The following is a 26,278-nucleotide window of genomic DNA, read 5'->3' as shown; positions in this document are numbered from 1 at the left end:
GGAAAGAAAGAAGAAAAGACAAAGGGAGAAGAACAGTTAGTTTTTAAAGAGCTACATCCAGTTAAGAGAGAAATGGGTAGGAAAGAAAGAAGAAAAGATAATCCTAAAGGGAAGGGAAGGAAAGGAAATGAAAGGAAAGCAAGAAAAATAAGGAAGGAGAAAGACATGCTGTAATCTTTTTACCTCCATTCGATTCAAACCGGCTTATGTTATTCAGATGGCAGAAATAACATTTGCACTTAAAGAGACTGGCTTTAAAACTTTCAGCCCTGACCTTGAGGCTGCTCACTTGGCCATCTAATGAATGGTATTTGGTTCCTGGAAATATGATAATGCCATTTGCATGTTCAGTTTTCTCCTATTTTGGTGGTAAATCCAATAAGTTCTTCATGTAAGCAGAAAGGCAAATTGATAACCATGAAGCCCTGTGGGTTCTGCAAAGGGATTTTTCCTCCCCTCAATTTTTAATGAGGCCCCATATTCGTTGTCTTCCCCAATGGCTACTTTGAGCAAGATGTGCTCAGTGTATGCTGTTGAGCTGATGCCAAGCTGCTGACCTTTGCATTCGGTGAGCCCTCAGCTGAGAGTCTGACCTAAGCTCAGACATATTGTTGGATCCGTCATGTTGATTCTTGGCTCTGATACTAATGCACAGCTAATGAGTTGCATGGTGTACATATTAACCCCAGCTCTGGTGTTGCTAATGCCAGATGCATAGTGAGTTGGAGTTGTGGGGAGGGAAGCAAGATGCCCAGTGCACCAGCATCTTTTTGTTTTTGTTTTTTTGTTGTTTTGTGTTTTTTTGACATAGTCTCGCTCTGTTGCCAGACTGGAGTGCAGTGGCGCAATCTTGGCTCACTGAAACCTTTACCTCCTAGGTTCAAGCGATTCCCCTGCCTTAGCCTCCTGAGTAGCTGGGACTACAGGTGTGCGCCACCACACCTGGCTAACTTTTTATTTTTATTTTTTTTAATTTTAGTAGAGATGAGATTTCACCATGTTGGCCAGGATGGTCTCAATACTGAACTCGTGATCCACCTGCCTTGGCCTCCCAAAGAGCTGGGATCATCTTAATAGACGTGAACAATTAGAGGAGCTGTGTTGGTGGAATGCCTGTTTCATGGCTTATGGGAAGTAATATGCAGTCTAGAGGTGGAAAAAACATACTGTCTTACCTCTCCTCTCAAATTAAAAAAAAAAAAAAAAAATCCCTCCACCTCAGAGAGGTGCTTTACGAACTGTGAAATAGGAAGAAAAGTTGAAATGTTTGAAGAGTTTGATAATGGCTTTTACTACCAAGGGGACACTGATGTCCAGCCCTGCTGTTGAGTAACAGTAGATTTAAGACCTCCAGGCATGGCCATGTGGCACTGACCACAGGCACATTGGTGACATTTCAAGACAGTGCTGTGTTATCTGTTTTCTTCAAGAGCTGGCAGGCCAGAGCTAGGGCATAGAAGGGCGTGCTACTCTGGCCTTGGAAACAAGTTTTCAAAAGGCAGTGGTGTAAAGAATTTCTAGCAGCACACTCTGAAAGACATAATATGCCAGAGAAGGAATTGTGTCTAATTTGTTCCTGCACCTGAAGTGCCTACCACTGTTTCTGGCCACTAGTTTAAGACAGATTGGTTGAACTGGTTGAGGAGTCATGAAAATTGATTATGCACTCCACCAGGCTACTAAGGATAGCTGTTTTACTTTGGACAGGGTATCTCTCTTAAATTTGTTTCAGCTGCCTCATATTACAGATGAGAAGACCGAGACGCAGAAAGGATAAATAACTTTGCACTGTATTGCACTGATTTCCCTAAGAATTTATGTTATATGAGAATGAAGGATGCCTGCTGTAATGCTGTGGATAAACAGTGTGCATGGAGCCCTAAAGAACCAATTCTCATCCTCACTGCTCTTTCAAGCTGTTTTTTTTCTTGGGCAAACCACTGACAGTCTCTCTGAACTCCTGGATCCTGCCTTGTAAATGGTAAATAATGCACGTGAAAGCACTGCATAAACTTTAGATCCCCATGTAAAGATAAGCTATTATTAATTTCCAAGACACTGCTTCCCCAGCTCTGTTACTACAGTTTAAAGGGGAGTATATATGAGAAAAAGAAAATAAATAGAATCCACAATCAAATAACTGAAAAGTCAGATGTCATGATACAAGCAAGTACATTTGAATTTGTTTACTATAATGAATCCTAAATCATTCACACCATTCTGATACCCAACAAAGATTAATAACCACTACCAGATACATGGTAATTCTCCATTTTACCCTTGTAAAGACAGAAACAAAGAATGCCACATACTTTTTCCTATATAAATGTCAGTAAACCTTATATTTATTCACTCACTGTCACTGAGCATCTGGTACACTATTGTAGTACATGATGTTGCTATATACTAGCGGTATTGTAATGTTGATCTCCAGAGTGTTGCCTGGAGAGGGGATGGTGGGATGGTGTGAATTAAAAATGCAGATTTTGTACCCATTAACCAACCACTCTTCATATCTCACTTACCTTTCCCAGCCTCTAGTAACTACCATTCTACTCTCTACCTCCATGTGATCAATGTTTTGTCTTTTTTTTTTTTTTTTTTTTTGAGATGGAGCTGCACTCTTGTTGCCCAGGCTAAAGTGCAATGGCACAGTCCTGGCTCACTGCAGCCTCTGCCTCCTGGGTTCAAGCAATTCTCCTGCCTCAGCCTCCCAAGTAGCTGGGATTATAGGCGCCCACCACCATGCCTGGCTAATATTTGTATTTTTAGTAGAGACAGGGTTTCACCATGTTGGCCAGGCTGGTTTTGAACTCCTAGCCTCCACTGATCTACCTGCCTCAGCCTCCCAAAGTGCTGGGATTATAGATGTGAGCCACCATGCCCAGCCAATATCAACTTTTTTAGTTCCCACATAAGAGTGAGAAAATGCAATGTTTTTCTTCCTGTGCCTGACTTATTTCGCTTAATATCATGACCTCCAGTTCCATCTAAATGACTATAGTTAACAATATATTATATATTTCAAAACAGCTAGAAGATTTGGAATGTTCCCAACACAAAGAAATGATAAATGTTTGAGGTGATGGTTATCCTAAATACCCTAATTTGATCTTTACACATTGCATGCATGTATCAAAATCTCATATGTGCCACAAATATGTGTAATTATTATGTATCAACAAAAATATTACAGCCAGGCGTACTTTTGTCTCTACTAAAAATACAAAATTAGCCAGGCATGGTGGTGAGCACCTGTAATCCCAGTTACTAGGGAGGCTGAGGCAGAGAAATCGCTTGAACCCAGGAGGCGGAGGTTGCAGTAAGCTGAGATCGTGCCATTGCACTCCAGCCTGGGCAACAAGATCAAAACTCCATCTCAAAAAAATAAAATATAAAATAAAATAAAATAAAAGCAGATTTGGAGACTCTACCTTAAACCTACTGATTCAGAATCACCCCAGTGGCTAGGGCTTGGAAATCTAAATTTTCAGCAAGCTCCCAGGAGATTCTGATGCCTAATAGTGTTTAATAACCATCACTGTATACTGTGTTGTGGAAGACCACATGCTATGAAGTTGGTCCCCTTGGTTCTATGACTTACTAGCCTTGTGACCTGGGCAAGCTCCTTTAATGTTTCTAAGCTCCAGTTTTCTTATCTGTGAAAGGGATGTAATAACTACTTTGCAAAGATTTTGTGAAGATTAAATGATATAATATACACAATATGCTTGTTATAACATCTGATATTATAATAAGATCTCATTCGTAGTAATGACTACTGTTAATGTTATTATAAGGACCACTACGCAAAGTGGAAATATCCGTTAAACATGATGGCTTTCTCAAAGGCTCACTGTTCAGTGCCTGTGTTAAATTTTAGCAGCTAATTGCAGACACCATGATGTGCACTACAGGGGAGACATGACTGAAATCAAATGCAAATTCAGTGACTCACTCTGTTTAGAGGGATTTGTGGAAAGCTCACCAGAGAAGAGATGTGAGTCGATCTTGAAATAGGTGTCTTCCAGGTAAGAACCAACCTCACCAATACACAGAAAAATAAGTAATACTGAGAGTACTTCCAGAAAACCCAAAGGAAATTTGCCACATGTCTGGCACTGCCTTTTTTTTTTTTTTTTTTTTTTGAGACAGAGTCTTACTCTGTCACCCAGGCTGGAGTACAGTGGCGCAATCTCAGCTCACTGCAACCTCTGCCTCCCAGGTTCAAGCGATTCTCCTGCCTCAGCCTCCGGAGTAGCTGGGACTACAGGCGCCGGCCACCATGACCAGTTAATTTTTTCTATCTTTAGTAGAGACGGGGTTTCACCGTGTTAGCCAGGATGGTCTCGATCTCCTGACCTCGTGATCCACCCGCCTCTGCCTCCCAAAGTGCTGGGATTACAGGCGTGAGCTACTGCACCCAGCCTGGCACTGCCTTCTTGATAGCTGTGTGGCATCACTTCGCATCACCTCTCGTCTCAGAGGTAATTATTCTTTCTCCGACTTAATTTTCTTCACAGACTGCTGTAGGGAATGTGGACAATGTAACTCCACAAATATGTTAAATAATTTAAAATAACAGTCCCAGTTTCCTTATTAACGGTTTATTTTCTAGAGCTTCTAATTGCTATTTTCTAACTTTTGATTTTGCTTCTTCTCCCTTTTCTCCCTCTTCTGCACTCTTGGGGGAAGGTTTAAGTGGCCACCAGCTGGCCAAAAGTGACCCTCAACAAAGATCTAAGGAATCCAAAGCTTAATGGTGGATAAACCTAACAAGCAGCATTAATTTCATATGCACTGTTTGGCGTTATCAAGAAAATTGAGCACATTTAGATTAGGCATTTGCTATAGGGTCAGACCTGCTCAGGGCTCTTATTTGGCCAGCAAGAGGCCAAGACCCACAGAACCACCGCCACCACCACCCCTGTGTCAGCACAAAGCAATTACAGAAGACTAACCTTTGTCCATTTTCCCCCAAATCTTTGGGGTCTTGGAATGCTGAGGGGGGATGTGTTACAGTAGGTAGTAGTCAGGTATGAGCAGGGCAGGAGCGGGCTCCCCACACACACACAGCAGGTGTGTTGGGCAATCATCAGGTGATGGTTAGGCCATTGTTAATTGTCTCTCTAAAGTAGTAACTGGTCACAGCTGGCACCAGGGCAAAGCCGTCGCCTAACAGAGAGAAAACACCTGAAACTGATCAGCAGCTTCCCAGTAAGATCTCAGGAGTGGGGAGAAGCAACGCAAGATCCCGGAAGTAGGCCAAAGTATAAAACCGCAAGTCAAGAGGGAAAGCTGTGCCCTTGGTTTCTCCAGTTGCCCACTTGGCCCTCTTCCAAATGTGCTTTTCTTCCTTTCCTTACTGTTTTAAAGCTTTTTAATAAACTTCCACTCCTGCTGTGGAAAACAAACAAACAAAAAAGTTTAGCCCTGCTCAGTGGGCTAAGAATGCAAACCATTTCCCTATCCTCAAGGTTTATAAGATGATTAATGAGGAAACAATCAGTTAAGAAGTTTCAAAATCGGGGTCGGGCGCAGTGGCTCACAGCTGTAATCCCAGCATTCTGGAAGGCTGAGACGGGAGGATCTAAGATCAGGAGTTCGGGACCAGACTGGCCAACATGGTGAAACGTCGTCCCTTCTAAAAATACAAAAATTAGCTGGGCACAGTGGCATGTGCCTATAATCCCAGCTACCTGGGAGGCCAAGGCAAAAGAATCGCTTAAACCAGGGAGGCAGAGGTTGCAGTGAGCTGAGATTGTGCCACTGCACTCCTGCCTGGGCAACAGAGTGAGACTCTGTCTCAAAAAAACAAAAAAGTTTCTAAATCAAATAGTGAATAATAAACTGTGTGTGCAAAGCAAAATAATCCTATGTTGATTAAACCACTGCCTATATCTTTATGTGATTAACTAGAAAAATGTGAGATCAGGAGAGTTAAGAACATTGGTCTAGCCTCATGGAGGATCCCAAAGGACAAGATTTGGGAGGAGAATATGAATGTATTAAATCTCACCTGTGGTACCCTTAGGAATTGCATGCACACCTTTTCATGAGGCAGGAGGCCTATGCTATGGTTCCCAGGAAGTGTTGGGCCATGGTCTCCTACAAAGCCTGGAAAACATCAGACAGAACAGTGGCCAACACTGCTGGAATACTTGTGTGTACTGCAATGTAATATGTAATAATAAAGTGAGACATCTCTCATTTCTCCCCCTCTCAGGCAGAAAGAGAGGTTTGACAGAGTTTGTTTTTTATTTGTTTTGGTTTTTTTAAAAAAAGAAAAAACAAAACTTAATTTTCTTTTAAAAAATAATCTGTGCTCATTGTAAAAACTATTTTCCATTTGTTTTTTCAATGTGATTACAAATTTTGTAAAGGTGGTTCTGCAGGGCTTGGCAGCGCTCCCCAAAGATACTCTCACATTGACAGGGCTCTCCAACACCCTCTAGTGGCAGGTTGGGAGGGAACTTTACACTTCACCAGCAGCAGCAGTCTCTTCTGATGGCTCAGGGTGTCCTGCCCCAGCCCCTGCTGCCTGATGGCAGGATTACTGCTGGGTGGTCATTTGATCCCCGGCATATGTTGACAATGAAAGAAAAACTCCAGCATGGACCTACGCCTGGTCTATTCATTGTCTTCAGTTTAAGGAACATAGAACATTAACACAGGAGGGAAGCGGGCAATTCCATACTGAACTCTTTCTACCTTAGAATCTTTGGCTTGTCTAGTTTTTAAAATATTTTTTCATGCCTGGTACTAGATTTATTACTTTTCCTTTGTTCTTCTCCTTTGTTTTATTTTCCTTTCTACGTATTTTCGAATAAGACTTACTATGCAGTCTCTATCTGCTCTTTTAGTTGTCATCCTTTACTTTTTTTAGATACATATGTGACCTAAAATCTAAACAGAACTAATATCTCTAACTCATTCCCCCTTAATATAAGGATCTCAGCAAGATTTTACTGCACTCCTATCTTAACATGTTATTTTGTTCAGTGTCTTATTTATCATCTTATTTTATACTCCCCAAGGTAGCAATTACTTTTTTAAAAATTCATTTAATACTCACTTAGGTTCGCACACACGTCGGTTTCTTTGCTCACCTTTGCTTTCAACATCCCACTACTTCCTTGGGAATTCAGTTTGCTTCTTCATAAAGTACTCCTTTTAGTAATTTTCTTTTTACAAGAGTCCTTTCCTTTCTTCCAAAACGCGTTCTCCTGTGTTTTTCTAGTATTTTAAACAGATTTCTAGTGTTGTCTCCATCCTTTTGTTGTATTATAGAAGCTGAATTAGTTTGCTAGGTCTGCCATAACAAAGTACTGCAGACTGAGTGGGTTAAATAACAGAAATTTATTTTCTTACAGTTCTGGAAGCTGAAAGTCCGAGATCAAGGTGTCAGCAGGGTTGGTCTGTTCAGAGGCCTCTCCCTCTGGCTCGTAGATGGCCGTCTTCTCTCTGTATCTTCATGTGTTCTTCCCTCTGTGGATGTCTGTGCCCTAATCTTTCCTTCTTATGAGGACTCTAGTCATATTGGATTAAGGCCCAAACATATGGCCTTATTTTACTTAAACTACCTCTTTGAAGACCCTGTGTCTGAATACAGTCACATCTGAGAAACTGGGGGTTAGGACTTCCACGTATGAATTGGGGTGGGGAGGGACAATTTTGCCCATAGCTGTTGTTCATGTTCTTCTAATAATCCTATATGATGTGTTCTTTAACTAGTTCTCATGGAGAATTTTTATCTTTTGTGATTTGAAGTTTCGGACAGTGAGCTCATCTTCATTGGGTGTTTAATTTGGGAATTCTGTGTGCCTGGGTCAAAGATGGGTTCCTACAGAGCAGGTTTATACCAAAGGATCTGCCAAGTGCTGCCACAGTTTCAACGACTCTGTTCAATGTTTTTGATAATTACCAAGCTTGCAGTTTCTGTAGATCATGTAGGCAATATAAATGCTAACCCCAGACCCTCATGAGGCAGAAGCCTGTGGTTGTAAATGATCAGAGACCTTTTATCCTATCCAAATCACAGCTGATGGCAAGAAAGCTTTTTCTTTTCATCCTTTCATGAACTGTGCATTCTTTTAAGGGTCCAGACTTAAGTGTGGACATCACTCACAACATTTCACCTTGCAGAAACCACCCGTGGAGTTGTGTAGCACTCAGCTATTCACAAGTAATTCTGAAACCTGTCTGGGATTATGGAGATCTTCATTTTCCCCAAGACTTTCTACCCCAGTTGGGCCATAGCAGCAACGCTGCATCACTTCCCTTTTTCTTTTTCTTGCATCAGTGACTTTCAGCTACTCATTTAAAACAATGTAAGTCAGATGTTATCCTCCACTTTTAGGTATCTTAGTACAAGAGTTTTCAAGATAACAAGTCCTTCATTGCTGGAATGAAAAGTTAAATGGCAAGTTCATTGGGATTGCATTAAATTTATAGATTAGGTGGAAGCAACAGCCTTGTAATAGTGAATATTCCCTCTCAAGAGCTGGGTATTTGTTTAGATACTCTTTGTGTTCCTGTATTAGATTTTAAAATGTTTCCTTGTGTGAATTTGTACTTCATTTTATTTTTTATTCACTTTTATTTACCTTTGACTATTATACTTGGAATCTTTATTATTTTAACTTCTACTAAATGTTTTTTGTTTATGTAAAGGCTATAATTTCCGTACACTAATTCTGTACCTACTTGTTGATTCGTTTATTTATGATAATTTTCCAATTGCCTCTCTTGGCTTTTTCAGAGATACAGTCTTCTCATCCCAAAATTATGATAATTTTACCCCTCTCATCTAATTTTTTATGTATCCATTTAATTTCTCTTGCTGGATTGATGTTTCTTAACAATGGTATGTAATTGTGGGGATAAGGAGTATTCTTATATTTTCCCTAACCTAAACAGGAACGTTTCTTGTGATGTCAAGAAACAATAATTTTTTTGTGGTTTCTTGTTAAGCTTCACATTGGCTAACTTGCGAATTAAAGTGATGGATATTTGTATAGGTCTTTAGAATTTAAAAGCACTTTTCTACACATGGTCATGTTTGAATTCTCACCACCACTTGATTTTGTGAGACCAAAACCAACTTGCTCAATTTTCTTTTAAAGACAACTTACTGAAAATTTTACCTCAGTGAATAATGACCTTCAATTGTACCTGCACATAAAAGTTTTATCCACTTTTGGTTACCAAATGTAGTGATAATACCTGCCTATTCACAAACGTCCTATTATTTGTTTCTTACTGAAACTCAAATCTGGTCTTCTTAACTAAAAAGCAAGTGAGAAGAATTTAAGAAGCTGTGTAATGATATATATATATATATATACACACACACACACACACACACACTGACACACACTGACATAATAGTATTTTATACTGACATAAATATATAACTATATATTCATAAGGTACCCATATTTATACAGTATAAATACAGTATATATAGTATAATTATATATATATTATACCATTATATATAATTATATATCATATAATTATAAGTATATAATTCTGTTATAAATATATATTCTTATATTATATATAATTATATATTGTAAAACATATGATATATAAATTATATATAGAGAGAGATACACATATCAGTATATAATTTTAGGGTAATAGCTATTACTTTAAAATGTTTGCATAAAGCACTGCAAAGACCTGGTCTGATCTGTTTATACTTACACAGTTGGTGGCATTCACTAAGGGCCACTGTGCAAGACTGTGCAGTTTGTGCATTCCACAAAGGTTCCCAGATGCAGGGACAAGTAGGGGCGAAATCCAATTGACGTTCTACTTGCCAAGCCTCCCACCTTGGCAGGGGCATGGCCCACCAGAAGAGGCCCCTTTTTGTCTGTCGCTAAATGTTGCACATGCAGGGCTGCATTTTCCCAGAAGGGGGCACCTTTTCATCATTCACTTAAAGATTCCATAAGGCTGACACCACAAGCCATGGATTACACTGACTTCCCTAAAGCCTAATTTCATGCATAGCTCACGGGAGTCACAGCACAACCTCACACTAGTATTACACTGGGGCTTTGCCCTATCTGGACTTTGTTTTAACAAATGTGAGGTCATCTTTTCAGAAGATTCCCACTATGTAAATCTCAGTTTTGAAACATATGCCATCTTCATTATCATCAACAGCAGACATCTACTGGACAGGGGTCACTGATACACAGTAGATACAAAAAGAGGTGAACACATAACTTAGCATGGCTACTTAGCAAACGCTAACCAAAGATACATGTCATGGCTGGGCTTGTGAACATACACTACTCTTGTCGCAGGTAAACTTTCTATAAAAAGCACAGTTAGACGTGGTAACATCACAAGAAACTACAGATTACCAGCTGTTAGCCTTGTAGCTACTTCTGGGGAGCTTGGTATCTCCATAGGAAATGGAGTAAGTAAAACCTCCCTTCAGAGACAAGCTGCGTATTATGGGAGCAGCACACTGACTCTGGAAAGCAGATAAATTTCCTGTGCATTGATGCACTGCAAAGGACTCGGCCTATTTCTTGCTGTTCCTCCAAGCCCTAAAGAAAGGGAACTGCAGAGTCAGCACCGCTGAATCAAATTATTGAAGTGGAAGGAATCTTATACATCATACACTCGGCATTCCTCGTACATAAAGGCACATTGGTGTAGGAATATGCAGTGACCAATTCAGGACCACACTCTTGGTAACAGGAGAGTGGAGATTAAAATATGACATGGAACTCTACTTGAGGATTCAGGATGTTACTGCTTCTAAGATTTTTCAAGTATTTTCTTTCATCTGGCAATGACTTATGAATACTGTAAGTATTAATAGTCTCTGGAACATCAATGGCTTGAAGCAGCAGCACATCTTACTGGAAACAATTGCCTGGCTTTGAATTCTGGTTTGTATCTCTTTACCAGGAATGGTTACTGAGCTATATAGTTCAGTATTTAGGTCTGATGCTTCTATTTTTGGAATAGTTGTCTGTATGAATTTAAAATGCAAAAGTTGGCTGGGCATGGCGACTCACACTTGTAATTCCAGCACTTTGGGAGGCCAAGGCAGGTGGATCACCTGAGGTCAGGAGTTCAAGACCAGACTGGCCAACATGGTGAAACCCCGTCTCTACTAAAAATACAAAAATTAGCTGGGCATGGTGGTGCGCACCTGTAATCTCAGCTACTCGAGAGGCTGAGGCAGGAGAATTGCATGAACCCGGGAGGCAGAGGTTGCAGTGAGCCGAGATCACACCACTTCACTCCAGGCTGGGAGAGAGAGGAAACTGTCTCAAAAAAAAAAAAAAAAAAAAAAAAAAGCAAAAGGTCATAGGCTTCCAAGCCATGGGCTAATTAGTGGCCTATGATATGACCACCTGAGAAGAACTGACATTTGGAAAGCCTGCAAGAGTGGGCCACTCAGCTGTGGAAGCCGAACTGACATTTGATGGAGATTCAGGTATTCAGAGCACCACCATGAGCCACATGAAAGCAGAGGACACTCACAGGCAGAGACAGATGACTATACGGATGGAGACACCAAGGGGATACCAAAAGAAGAGACAACTAATTATGTTTCTGATGGCTCTCCAGTTCCCAGGAGGCCTGGCTCAGTTTCTCTCTTGATCTGTGCATTCCATGAGAACCTTGGCATCCTCAACTTACACCTCCCTCTTTATTTGGGCCCCTATCAGTCATTTTTCCTTTTTTGTAATCAGAGTGTCTGGACAATGCTGCCTTTCACTTGCAGACACCTGGATATAGAACCCTGGAAGAGCAGGATTCCTTTTGACAAAGCCCTGGCCTGACAAGCATCTTAGTCCCTACTGAGAAGGGCTGCAGCCACCTCTTCTTCATCAGCCCTGGTCAAAACATACCTCTGGGGAGATGGAAACTTCATTCAACCACTTTCCAATTCCATTAGAAAGAACTTTATTCCTCCCAAGATTGATTAGTGAATTGATCATGAACGGAATATTAGCTCTGAACATTTTGAGGTGATTTCTGAATGAAACTTGAATCCCACGGGACCTGTGAGTGACATAGGACCCAGCAGTTTCCCCTGCTCATCCTGAAAGCATATGGGCACAGTGTCATGTCCTATAGATCAGTGTTGTTTCAACTTTTGCATGCGTCAGAATTGCCTGGAGGACTTGTTAGAACATAGATTGCTGGACTCCCCTACAAGAGTTTCTGATTCAGTAGGTTTGGGGTGGGATGCAAGAATTTGCATTTTTAACAAGTTCCCAGGCAATGCTGATGATTCTGGATCTGAATTATACTTTGAAAAGCACTGTTTTAGAAAAATTCTTGTCAAAAAAAAAAAAAAAAAAGACAAGAAAAGAAGTGACAAGTGTGGAATGACAACTAAAAATCGAGGGTAACTGGGCGTGGTGGCTTATGCCTGTAATCCCAGCACTTTGGTGAAGCCGAGGTGGGTGGATCACTTGAGGCCAGGAGTTCGAGACCAGCCTGACCTATATGGTGAAACCTGTCTCTACCAGAAATACAAAAATTACCCGGGCATGGTGGCACACCTGTAGTCCCAGCTACTTGGGAGGCTGAGGCGAGAGTTGCTTGAACCTAGGAGGAGAGGTTGCAGTGAGCCAAGATCACGCCACTGTATTCCAGCCTGGGCGACACAGCGAAACCCCGTCTCAAAAACAGAAGAAGAAAAAAATCTAGAGTTTTTTCGAGGGGGGTTGATGAAAATATTCTAAAATTATATTATGGTGATAGCCCCATAAAAATAACTAAGGATAATTGAATTGTACATTTTAAATAATTGAATTGTACATTTTAAATGAGATAATGTGGTGGTATATAAATTATAGGATAGCAAAGCTGTGTAAAAGTCATCTTAACATGACTTTTAAACAGCTATTGATGTTTAAAAGCTTTTTAAAAGTTTAATGACTTTTACACAACTTTGTTATCATATAGTTTATACACAGAATTGACATTTTAAATGACTTTTAAATGCTTTTTATCACATAATTTATACATATAATTTTTAAAAATTAATTTAATAGATTGCAAACAATATTTTTCTCTTAATTAAATAGAATAGAGTAGAAAATATTAGAATGTGTTTACATAGTGTATTAGGATTCTCCAGAGAAAGAGGAGCAATAGGATGTGTGTGTAGATGGACAGGGAGCTAGATAGATACATAGAAACACAGGGAAAGATAATCACATGATTATAGGGGCTGGCAAAGCAGAAATCTGCAGGGCGGACTAGCTGGCTGGAAATTGTGGCAAAAGATGAAGTTAAAGTCTTGAGTCCAAAGACAGTGTAGAGGCAGAATTCCTTCCTTTCGGGGGAACCTCGTTCTTTTCAGACCTTCAACTGATTGGATAAGGCCTACTCACATGATGGAGGGTCATCTGCTTTACTCAAAGTCAATGTGATTAAGTGTTCATCACATCTAAAAAATACATTCACAGCAACACCTAGACTGATATTTGACCAAACAGTGGCATACCATGGCCTAACTAGGTTGACACATAAAATTTACCATCACACAGAGTAAAAATAGCATCTTGTGAAAAGTTTGCTTCCATTTGCACACTCACCTATGTGTGAACTGGCTTGTGATTTTAAATGCCTTCATTACTGTGAGTCATAGGTTAAAAAATACAAAAGCCTCTGCTTTTCATCCTCATGTGCAGACAGATGACTGTACCAAAAACTTTATGAAATAAAACAAACAAAAAGGCCGCTTTAGTACTTTTGGTGAAAGCATACTAAATGAAATTTAATCTTTTGTTATGGTCGTTGTTGTTGGTTGTTTGTTTTGTTTTGTTTTTTGCTCCTAACTTAAAGACCTAGTGGAAGAAAGTAGTCTCAAGGTTTCTGGAGCCCTGTTTGGCTATCTGGCTCTCACCTTTATTACCGTAGACAGCCATATGCTGTGACTGAGGGCTTATAAAGCCAAGCCCAGGATGAATGAACCAAGTGGAAAACACGTGTAGGTTGGCATGCGCGTCTTGTAGACACATAGGGATGATTAATCCAAGCCTCACTGTTGCATTAACATGTGACCAAGCAATTTATTTGGAGGAGGCTGTTTTGGCATGGCAGCTTCAAAGACATAAAAATATTGCAATTTCTTAACGATTCAGGTGCAGAGCTGACAGCCGTGACCTCCCACTGCAGACGCAAGCAGGGCACACAATGAGAGTCAGGGATGGAGTGAGACACAAGAGGTAGATGAAGTTGTCTCCAATACACATTACTTTGTATTTTTTGTTTTGTAAAGGACTTTAAAACTCTGTCTTTGAATTTTTTTAGCATGAAAGATATGGTGAAGCTCTCAACTGGATTAGAGATGGGATTAGGCTCAGGTATGGGGTAAGGATGTCCATGGTGTATTTTTTGGAAAACACAACTTAAATTGTTTTTAAAGATAATTTCAAATGGTCTCATCCAAGTAAGCTGTCTCAGAATATCAGATGTTTTCATCCTCATGAGACTAATGAAATCTAAATTTTACCATCTAAATTCACCACCCTTAGGTATGTAATGAGTGCACACCGCCCCTCACCCTATGCTGACCACTCCCCCTCCCCACTAGAGATCAGTCTGAGGATGACTGCAGGAATAGCAAATCTCTCTGCTGAGATTCGGATTATTCCCCAGAATGAAAGTGTCCATCGTGTTTGACTCATCTGGATTCCCAGCAGTGCTAGCAGACAGCACCTCTTGACATAACTCCATGGGGAGCCAGCCTAGCTGCCTTGCCATCCTTTTTGCCTGGGTCTGCTGGGCACCAAGCTCTTTTACCTGCATGAGTGCGGGGAAGTGGTGTTTTGTCCTCTGTATGAGCTGTTTGCTTTTCCTTCCCATCTGAGTCTAACCAATCCCCTGTGCTCGGACTGAGTCAAGCTGAGCAAGGCTGGGCTGGACTCTCACTGTGCCCCATCTCCTCACTCAGATTTCCCAGGATGGCCCTGCTCTGTGTCTTTTGCTTATGCCTCCTTCACCCCACAGCCTTGCAGCTGTGCCTCATCCCACTCCCTTGTGACTAAGCCCAGTTTCCCCTCTTTCTCTTGCAGCCCCATCTTATGGTCAGCCTCAAACTGAACTGCAAAACGGCCCGACTGTAGAGCTACCACACTATGCTGACCGAGATAGATTATAGGTAAATTAAATGACAAATTGATACATAGAATAAAAGACGAGTAAGGAATTCCAGCTACCTATTGCTGAGTAATAGCTACCTCAATTAAATGCCTTTTCACTGGGGCAGCAGCTTAAAATCAACAGCCAATTTAACATCTCTCACAATTCTGTGGGCTGACTGGGTTTAGCCAGAAAGAACTTCTGCTCCATGTTCTGTCAGTGGGACCTTCAGTCATCTGGAAACTTCACCGAGCTGTACCATCCAAGATGGCGCACACATATGGCTGATAATTGGTCTTGGTTGTCATTTGGGAGCTTAGCTGGGATTTCAACTGGAGCACATGTGCCCTCTCTGTATGGCTTGGGCCTCTCTCGGCATGGTGGCTGGATCCGGGGGGCACAGTGTTCCAAGTACACGAAAGCAGGAGGTGCAGAATGTCTTCAAACCCAGTTTCAGAAGTTGCACGGCATCACTTCTGCTGCATCCTGTTAGTCAAAACAAGTCACGGGGCCTGCCCAGAGGAGAGAGACTCTACCTCTTGGTGGATTTGTGGCCACCTTTAAGCCACCACATGGAGACAGGTAAACAGATAAAGAAGAGGTGAACTGAAATATTCCAACTAAAATCTGGAGGAGCTAGATCATATTTTCTGTGTTTCTTGTTACTTCCCTGCATTTTCTGGTTTTTCACAATAAATAAATTGCTATTTTTAAATTTAATAAGTATAGCTCATGCATAATCCAAATGCTATAAGTATAGCTTGATAAATTTTAACCAACTGTACCTGTCCATGTCACTAGCATCCACATTAAGAAAGATAACATTAGCAGCATTTTAGAAATCTTCAATAGCTATGACTTTTGCAAAGAGAAAAGCATTTAATATTTAAAGAGAAGCATCTATCGTTCTTTAAAAAGTTATTTCCAATCTTCTATTTTTTACAACTATGACATATCTTTGACATATGTAAAGTAACTCTTAACTATTCTTCAAATTATAGATTTCAGGGTTCAACTGGCTAATCTCCAACAATTTCCAGCAAATGAATAGAAGTAGGATTTTCCAACAGCGAAGTGCCCAGTCTGAATATTTGGTGAACTCACTGATCATGTATATCCTTATTTAAGCATTTATCATTATCAAACTGATATTTAATTCTTCAGATTTGTTTTGAAATGAAGCATGAATAAATATAAAATCTGGATTTATAGCAAAAGCATCAAGCAGCAATTAGCTTCAGAAACATACAAAAAAAAACCTGCATGTGCACACAAGGTCATTTTGTCAACCTCACATTTTCTGGAGGTAATCGTTAGGTTCTGATGAGATAGAAGTCACACAATTATACAACTCACTGTTAATACAAATTATTTGTGCAGTATTTTTATTAACTTTTAATGTGTATTTCTATTTTGTAACAGCCACTGATGAATAATTAAGGACCAAGGCTTGTTCTCACTCTTTAAATCTTGACTTAAAAGTTCCCTGGTGACATTCACCTTTCCTGGCCACCTTATATAGAGGTAGCACCTTTCTTCGTGCCTGGCTTGTTTTCAACAGAGCCCTATGGCAACCTGAATAATGGTCTGTAAACATATCCAGATCCTAAGCCCTGGAACCTGTGAACATTACCCTGTATGGAAAAAGGGTAGTTGTACATATTAAAGACCTTGCCATGCAGACATAATCCTGCCTGCATTATTCTACTGGGTCCTACATGTAATCACCTGTATCTTTATAAGAGGGATGCCAAAGGAGACTTCACACAGAGGAGGAGCTGTGCGATGGAAAGCAGAATCAGAGAGAGAAGATGCTATGGTTCTGGCTTTGAAGATGCAGGGCTGAAAAAAAAATGCAGCTCTAGAAGCTACGAAGAGTAAAGCAAAGGGCTCTCCGCTAGAGGATCAGGAGGGAAGGCAGCCCTGAGGATGCTTTGACTTTCCCCCATTAACTCGAATTTCAGACTTTTGGCCTCCAGAACCGTAAGAGAATAAATACGTATTGCTTTAAGCAACTTGGTTTATGGTAATGTGTTACAGGGGCATAGGAAATGAACATGGTGCCCGCTACAGTCTGAATGCTTTGTTTGCTTCCCTGTTTTTATTCTCATCTCCCTCACTAGACTCTAAGCTCCTGGGGGTGAGACTTTCCCTGACTTCTTCACTGCTATCCACAGTTCAGTACTTGGCACAGAGTAAATGTATACAAAGTGATTCAGCCATAAATGACACTCAGGAGAAGGCTGTTTGGAGAAAGCTTGTGAATGCTAAAGGATGGAGAAAGCTTGGCCTGGCATAAAGAAGTGGGGCTGGAGTTACAGATAGGGGCACCGTTATATGCAAATGTGCAGAGATGAGGATGAAGAAGTCGTGTGGAGCTATGGGGCCCCAGTGAAGAAAAGACCAGATAAGCCCTGAGTTCCCTTGAGAAGAATGGAGACTCTTCCTGGAAGGATGACATGAGGTCAGATTGAGGGATCTTTGAAAACCCAGAGGAAAACAACAGATTGGAATGGAGAGGGATGCGTGAGAGCCAGAAGTGGGACTTCAGGCTGGATGGCTCTTGACTTGTGGGCTTATAGTTTGCCCAGTGAGCAGAATAAGCACCAGCAAAGCATCTTCCCATCCCCAAACAGAGAAAAGTTTACTCTTGAGGAATTAATGATGACTTTTGTAGCTGGAAAATCTGCCAAGAAACTCTTTTAATTTCACATATGATGTATGTTCTGTTTTAAATTTGTCTTGATTTTAGTTGGAATTATATATATAAGTCAGCAAAACCGCAACCTTTCCAGGACTTTAGACCTCTTAAGGATTAAGACTGTAAGTCGTTGGGGCTGCAGGATGGGCCAGAAGCTGGATTCATCCCTGGCCGGGGCCTGTGTCCTGATGCTGCCAAGGTGGCTCAGTTCTAGGGGAACATACTCAGTCTGCAATGCACAGATCTGCAAATTCATTGGCTCTGCCTCTTTCCATAATGCTGCTCTCGTATTCTTACTTTGTATAATTACCTGATGACTTATATCCTTATTAAGAGCTTGCCAAAATGGCAATCAATTAGCAAACTCATTCATTAGGATCCTTCTTTGTGGTTTTGTTGTAAAGGATACTCATTTTTCACTAATGTGATGTCCTGCTACTCCTGAAAACTGCTGTCCTGTGAAAATGCCAATTCAGCAGGAACCCTGGCTATGGAACAAAAGTGTGCAAATCACACATGCTTATAAAAATCCATCGCATCACTTGTGGGAGGCAGATTAATGGCTCCCTGGGGGGTGTTGTGCTAGTTTCCTATAGCTGCTATAGCAAATTACCACAAACCCAGTGGCTTCAAACAGGAATTTATTCTCTCATAGACCTAGAATTCAGAAGTCCAGAATCAGCATCACTGGGCCAAAATCAAGGTGTTCTTAGGGCCATGTGCCCTCTGGATGCTCTAAGGACAATCTATTTCTTGCCTCTTCCAGCTTCTGGTAGCCACTAGTATTCATTGGCTTGTGGCCACATCGCTCTAGTCTCTGTCTCTATGGTCCACTGCCTTCTGCTCGTCTATGTGAAATGTCCCTCTTGTGATTGCATTTAGGGCTTGTGATTGCATTTTTAGGGTTCATCCAGATAACTCAGGCTAGTCTCCCTATCTCGAGACCTCTGCAAAGTCTTTGCCATATAAGGTAGCACAGGTTCCAGGTATTGGGACATGAACATCATTTGTGGGGGGACAATTGTTCAGCCTACCACAGATGTCTATGCATTAAGCACCAAACCTCTGCATATGTGATTAAAGTTACGGACCTTGAAATGAACAGAGTAGCTGGATTATCCAGATGTGCCTAATCTCATCACATAAGCCCTTAAAAGAAAAGATGCTTTCCTGATTGTGGTCAGAGAGAGCACAGAGAAAGACACAGGAGGGATGTGAAGCAGGAGAGAGACTTTATCCACCATTGCTGACTTTGAAGGTGGAAGGGAGGGTGGAGAAGAGCCCAGGAGTGCAGGCAGCCTCTAGAAACTGGGAATGGCCCTCAGCTGACAGTCAGCAAGGAAATGGGGACCTCGGTCTTATAACCAAAAAGAACTGAATTCAGCCAACAACCTAAATGAGCCAGGAAACATATTCTCCTCTAGGGCCTCCAGAAAGGAGCACAGCCATGCTGACATCTTGATTTCAGCCCGATCAGACTCGTATCAGACTTCTGACCTGTGCAGCTATAAATCTGCATTGGGTCATGATTGGTTTGTAGCAATAGAAAATTAACACACCAATGTAAACAGTGGTTTTAATAAACAGAGGAGGTCTCAGTTTATTAAAGTTTTTGGTATCAAATAACAGACATATAGATATACTCAAAATTAATAAATGTTGATGTTCTGGTCTCTGTTTAGAGAAAATACCATGATAGATTTTTGGTTTAGTGAATGTCGACATTTCTGAACGTGTGCTTTAATGTATGTATGTTATGTAGAGAGATGCTGGAGAATGCTTTTATAGCTTAAAAGACATAAAAAAAAATTAAGAAGAGCAGCTTGTGAAACCATCCACATCCCTCTGCTTTATCCCCTGTCCCTGGGGGGTATGGATGTATGTGATTATACATATGTCATTGAACATGGGCAGGGAAGGTGGTTAACACACACGGACACACATGCATGAAGAAGCAGCTCAACATATTGATCAAGAAAGTGAGTCCAGGCCGGGCGTGGTGGCTCAAGCCTGTAATCCCAGCACTTTGGGAGGCCGAGACGGGCGGATCACGAGGTCAAGAGATCGAGACCATCCTGGCTAACACGATGAAACCCCGTCTCTACTAAAAAATACAAAAAAAAAAAAAAACTAGCCAGGCGAGGTGGCGGGAGCCTGTAGTCCCAGCTGCTCGGGAGGCTGAGGCAGGAGAATGGCATAAACCCGGGAGGCAGAGCTTGCAGTGAGCTGAGATCCCGCCACTGCACTCTAGCCTGGGCGACAGAGCGAGACTCCGTCTCAAAAAAAAAAAAAAAGAAAGTGAGTCCATTACTGGAAAGGGGTCCCAATCCAGACCCTAAGAGAAGATTCTTGGATCTCATGCAAGAAATAATTCAGGGAGAGTCCACAGAGTAAAGTGAAAGCAAGTTTATTAAGAAAGTAGGGGAATAAGCTGGACGCAGTGGCTCACGCCTGTAATCCAAGCACTTTGGGAGGCCAAGGTGGGTGGATCACCTGAGGTCGGGAGTTTGAGACCAGTCCAACCAACATAGAGAAACCCCATCTCTGCTAAACACACAAAATTAGCCACACGTGGTGGTGCATGCCTGCAATCCCAGCTACTCGGGAGGCTGAGGCAGGAGAATTGCTTGAACCCATGAGGCAGAGGTTGCGGTGAGCCGAGATTGAGCCATTGCACTCCAGCCTGGGCAACAAGAGCGAAACGCTGTCTAAAAATAAAAAAATTAGAGGAATAAAAAAATGGCTACTCCATAGACAGAGCAGCCCCTAGGGCTGCTGGTTGCCCATTTTTATGGTTATTTCTTGATGATATGCTAAACAAGGGATGGATTATTCATGCCTCCCCTTTTTAGACCATATAGGGTAACTTCCTGATGTTGTCATGGCATTTGTAAACTGTCAAGGCACTGGTGGGAGTGTAGCAGTGAGGATGACCAGAGGTCACTCTTGTCGCCACCTTGGTTTTGGTGGGTTTTGGCTGGCTTCTTTACTGCAAGCTGTTTTATCCACAAGGTTTTTATGACCTGTATCTTGTGCTGACCCCCTGTCTCATCCTGTGACTTAGAATGCCTTAACCATCTGGGAATGCAGCCTAGCCTCATTTTACCCAGCTCCTATTCAAGATGGAGTTGCTCTGCTTCAGACACCCCTGACAAGTCCACTGCAGAGACAAAACACAGTGATGTAACCCAGGAGCCTGTGCAGTCAGGCCTCAAGGAGGACCAAGGATAGTTAACATCTGAGGTGGTTTATTTTAGCCTCGGCGCCTTCTGCTTGACTCTTGCCTTCACTTTCTTTTGTGAATGTGTGGTAAAATATACACAACATAAAATTGACCATTTTAACTATTTTTTTAATTGTATGGTTCAATTAAGTACATTTGCATTGTTGTGCAACCATCACCACCATCCAGCCACAGCACTTTCTCATCTTCCCAAACTGAAACTCCATACCTATCAGTGTTCCCATTACCCTTGTCCTCTTTTGCCTTTACTTCTGCACATGAGCTATAGAAAGGGCAGACATATCCCTCTGAGGTGCTAAAACAACACGAGGAAACTCAAAGTTTGAAATAATTCAATTGAAATCATTTGAGATTTATACATTAAGACATGAGCAGCCAGGTGCCGTGGCTTTCACCAGTAATCTCAGCACTTTGCAAGGCTGAGGTGGGAGGATCACTTGAGGCTAGGAATTCCTGACCAGCCTAAGCAATATAGCAAGACCCTGTCTCTAAAAAAAATAAATATTAGTGGCTGAGTGCAGTGGCTCACACCTGTAATCCCAGCACTTTGGGAGGCCGAGGCAGGTGGATCACCTGAGGTCAGGAGTTCGAGACCAGCCTGGCCAACATAGTGAAACCCTGCCTCTACTAAAAATACAAAAATTAGCTGGGCTTGGTGGCGCATGCCTGCTACTTGGGAGGTTGAGGTAAGAGAATCAATCACTTGAACCCGGGAAGTGGAGGTTGCAGTGAGCTGAGACTGCACCATTGCACTCCAGCCTGGGCAACAAGAGAGAAACTCTGTCTCAAAACATACATACATACATACATAATAGCTCAATGTGGTGGGATGCACCTGTAGTGCCAGCCCCTCGGGAGGCTGAGGTGGGAGGATCACTTGAGCCTAGGAAGTCAAGGCTGCAGTGACCCATGATTGCACCACCACACTCCAGCCTGGGTGACAGAGTGAGACCCTGTCTCAAAAATAAATAAATAAATAAATACATGTGCTGAGCCCCTTAGAAGAGATATGTTATGTACATAATACATAACAAAAGTATCAAAGGCTCATAAAATCTCAAACGATACCGAATTGAATTGAGTGAAGTGAACAATGAAAGTCCCTCCTCTCTCCCCTGCCTGATGCCATTTTAAGAAAAATGCCCTGAAGAGTTCGGTATGTCCCCTCTTCCAGACAAGGACTTTTTGTAGTTGTGAATTTGGGCCAGCTTTAAAAATAGAATCCCCAGATAGCTTTCCAGATGAGGTGATTTATGTGATTAGGAAAAACCTCTGTCCAATGTGCCATCTCCCCAAATCATTTTCTCATTTTGCCGTTTTACGGCTGAAATCCTATCATTAACAATTCATTTATTTGGCTTAATGATTTGTCTCTTCTTAAGATGTAAATACCGCTTATAAGACTAACTCTTTAAGCCCTAACCCTCCTGTAAGAATGAGTCTATTTAAATGGAGTCATTTCTTCTTTCTCCTTTATCTCATCATTTGTTTGTTTCCTTCCTTTTATCCATCACCAGCAGAGACTCTGAGTCCCATTAGGACAAGGACTACTTGAGCTTTATTCACTGTCCACTTCCTGGGATGGAGTGACACAGGATGTATTCAATAAGTATTTGCAAGACCTTGAGATAATGGACTCAGACATGAGACCCAAGGGTGCTGAGACATAATGGAAGGCAGAAGAAATGTGGTGTGAGCATGCGAGGCTGCCCCCGGATGGCTTTTCAGCTGCTGTGCACTGCCTAGGCTTAGGGCATCTTTCCTTTCAGTGCCTGCTTCAGTGGGAGTCTGTGCCGGTTGTTAAATATTTTGAGTATCACCCCTGGCACCACGATTAAACTTTACTGACCTCATAGTTCTCTTCATGATCTACCCTGTGAATCAAAACTTTACAACTGATTCTTTTTTAAGTTTGAGAAGATGGAAAATCAAAGCAAGATAGCAGTGTCTGAGTTTTTTTGTTTTTGTTTTGTGTCCTCAAAGTTGTTTTTTCTCCCTTTTTCATTTTAACAGCTGTGTAAACATTTAGCCAACAACAACAACAAAAAGCCATGGGAACAGGGTGTGGGGAAAGGATCATATGCAAAGGAATCTGCTGTTTGCAGAAATATTTACGGAACGCCAGCAGCGTTATTCCAGGTGTATACAGCAGATTCACCGGCCCTTGTTAATACCTCCCCAGTGGCGTTTAATTCACTTATTCAGAATTAGGAATTGCAAAGACCCCAGAGTAGGAGAAAGGGAAACTGACTCAATAGAGCTCTTATATATGCCTCATGATGAATACCAACAGTTACCACAGTTTATGATATATTTCTTTCCTTATTTGATGGCTTATGTAATGCCTGTCCTCTCTGCCAGCCTAAAAGCTCCAGCTGAGGTAGAGCTTTTCTACTTCTGTTTGTCACAAAGTGCCTAGCTCCCAGCACAGTGTCTGGCACATAGCATATATGTGCAAATATTTCATGCAAATATTTATAGCATGAAAGAATACACATTATCTCATTTAGTTGGGATAGGCTGTTCTAATGGTATAAATGAATTTTTTAAAAAATTCTCTGCTTGGTCAGGCACAGTGGATCACACCTGCACTTTGGGAGGCTGAGATGGTAGGATTGCTGGAGGCCAGGAGTTTGAGACCAGCCTGGGCAATGTAGCAACAGTGTGACTCTACCAAAAAAAAAAAAATCATGGTGTGGTGGCACATGCCTGTAGTCCCAGCTACAAGAGGATGAGGCAGGAAGATTCCTTGAGCCCAGGAGTTTGAGGCTGCAGCATGCCATGATCACGACACTGCACTCCAGCCTGGGTGACAGAGCCAGGCCCTCGCTCTTGGGAAAAAAAAAAAAAATCTGCTTATTGGCTTGAAATTGGACTGTTAATTTATATTTTTAGTAGCTTTCTCTCAAAGCTTTTAGCCTCTTTCACACTTTTTAATAAAATGAAATTTATTTTCATAGATGATTTAGCTTTCTTCATGAATGGGGTCAACTGTATATAATTAGTGACTATCATAATAGAAGCAGTAGGAAAAGATTGACCCTTACTATTTCCTTTATGAGAAAGTAGTGAAAAATTAAACAGAAGTGGTCTATTTTTTATTTGTTATGTCATCATCATCATCATCATCTTTAACTGAGCTGTCCCCTTTTGCAATTTAATGAAAATGGATCTTTGTAGCCACTGAGACTGAAATGCTTGCATATCAAGGAAATCACCTTCTTTATCCTAAATCACACTCTTTGCACACAATGAGGAAAAGAGGAGAACTGAGTTTTTATGTATTGGATTGCATAGGACACCCAGGGGAACAAGGCTCTAAAGGACTCAAAAATTTGTTGGGGTGAGGTTAGTATGAGGCTAAAAGAAGAGGTGCCAGAATAGGTGCAAAGGAAGCATTTACAGAGCCATAAAAACAGGGCAGTTGTTGATACCAGCTGCAGTACATCTACTGCCCATAGCATTGTCATGGATAATGTGTTTTCTGTCCAAAACCTCATACTCCTCACATTGTGAGGTATAAAGCCAGAGTTATTCTCAGACATTCCTTCCTGGCAGAGAGCAAGGAGGTCCCAGGGTTGCTATGCATCTGTGACAAATCTATCTAGAATAGCATGTACACTTTTGACCCCTAGGTCTTAACAGGGATAGAGGGAAAAGTTGACTATGATGAAAAGGTCACCCATTCTCAAAGGGTTAAAAGGCAGGATGAAGTAGACTAAATCTCACAGAGCTTGGTAAATGAGGAACACATAAGAAGATGCTGGAGGAAGAAGTAAATTGTTAGAAGCGAAATATGAAAAGACAAAAAGCATGTTCTTGAGGAGGAGTTTGGTGTGGCTAATTTTCACAACTTGCTGATGATCCAAGGACAGAGGAAAATCTGGGAGAGAAGCATCTGAGGATCCACGATGCTGACTTTTAGGCTGGTATATGTTTTGTGTGGTACCTACTTCTGCAGATGTTCTCTCTTGGAAACTGTAATGCCTTGCAGGTATGTCATTTCAGAGAATGAGAGTGACATGTGTTAGGTTGAAACCTACAATGAGGCCGGGCGCAGTGGCTCACGCTTGTAATACCAGCACTTTGGGAGGCCGAGGCTGGCAGATCACGAGGTCAGGAGTTCAAGACCAGCCTGGCCAACATGGTGAAACCCCATCTCTACTAAAAATACAAAAATTAGCCAAGCATGGTGGTGCATGCCTGTAATCCCAGCTACTCAGGAGCCTGAGGCAGGAGAATTGCTTAAACCAGGACCCGGGAGGTGGAGGTTGCCGTGAGCCGAGATTGCACCACTGCACTCCAGCCTGGGCTACAGAGCAAGACTCTGTCTCAAAAAAAAAAAAGAAAAGAAAAAAAAAAAAGAGAAAAGAAAGAAACCTATAATGAACACAGGAGAAGCAAAGATGAGACTTAGGTAAGGATATGCTGGTAAGACAGCAGATGTCATTTCATATGTGATGGGCCCCACACAACCAGCAGGGAGTGTGGTGATTCCAGAAAGCATTAATCATTACGGCATGCACTTTTACAACACACATTCTTGCAAGTACTCTATATAATGATTACTGTGCTTCCTGCTTTGCATCTGTTACCACATTTGATTGTCACAATAATCCTATGAAATGGATACTGTTATCTACTTAAATCAGGCTGATGTTAGGTACTGGTAGGAAATTAAAAGACAGAAGAAAGCAGCTTCATGATTCAACTCCAGCAAGGAGCATGTTGGCCACCTATGTATCATTCATGGCAAAAGAGAATTTTGAGGGGGGGAAAATAAAGTGAGAGAGAGGAACAAAGCATGTCACCTCATATTTTCACAGCTACTTTTCTATTTGGAAATCACACTTACATCATTTCATTTCTGTTTGATAACTACAAAGAATTTGCCAGCTGCCATAAAGACAGCTGCATGAAGCAGATTCTTTGCAGTGTAGACTGAGCCTGTCCATGGGAATGTGAACTTGGATATTGACTGAGCCTAATGGGGTGGAGGTGGAAGACTGAGGTGTTGGAATTGTTAGAGGAGGGTGAATGTGCAAAATAAGCTGGAGCTGGAAAATGGAATTTTCTGGTTGGATATATTATCACTTCTAATAATTTTGGAGTTATTTTAGGAAATAGAAGGAAAGAGTAGATTCTGGGTAGTACAATGGACTGAATGATTGTTTCTGCATAACAATTTATATACT

The 26,278-nt window shown here is 41.4% G+C and overlaps 1 protein-coding gene across 2 annotated transcripts in view; it reads left to right on the top strand.

The window, feature by feature from the left end:
* SNTB1 (syntrophin beta 1) overlaps positions 1 to 26,278 on the top strand; it is a 276,718-nt gene that overhangs the window by 186,043 nt on the left and 64,397 nt on the right. The window contains exon 4 of one of the 2 annotated variants that reach the window (XM_073999360.1): positions 15,072 to 19,642. The exons of the other annotated variant lie outside the window; for it this stretch is intronic. Within the exon in view, the coding sequence (XP_073855461.1) occupies positions 15,072 to 15,122 (51 nt within the window). The 3' untranslated portion in view covers positions 15,123 to 19,642. Of the gene's footprint in view, positions 1 to 15,071; positions 19,643 to 26,278 lie in introns of those variants that run through there. 2 annotated transcript variants of the gene reach the window in all.

The sequence above is a fragment of the Macaca fascicularis genome, chromosome 8, assembly GCF_037993035.2.
Source record: "Macaca fascicularis isolate 582-1 chromosome 8, T2T-MFA8v1.1".
NCBI lineage: Eukaryota > Metazoa > Chordata > Mammalia > Primates > Cercopithecidae > Macaca > Macaca fascicularis.
The sequence above is the reverse complement of the archived record's forward strand: the minus strand, read 5'-3'. Positions and strand labels throughout refer to the sequence as shown.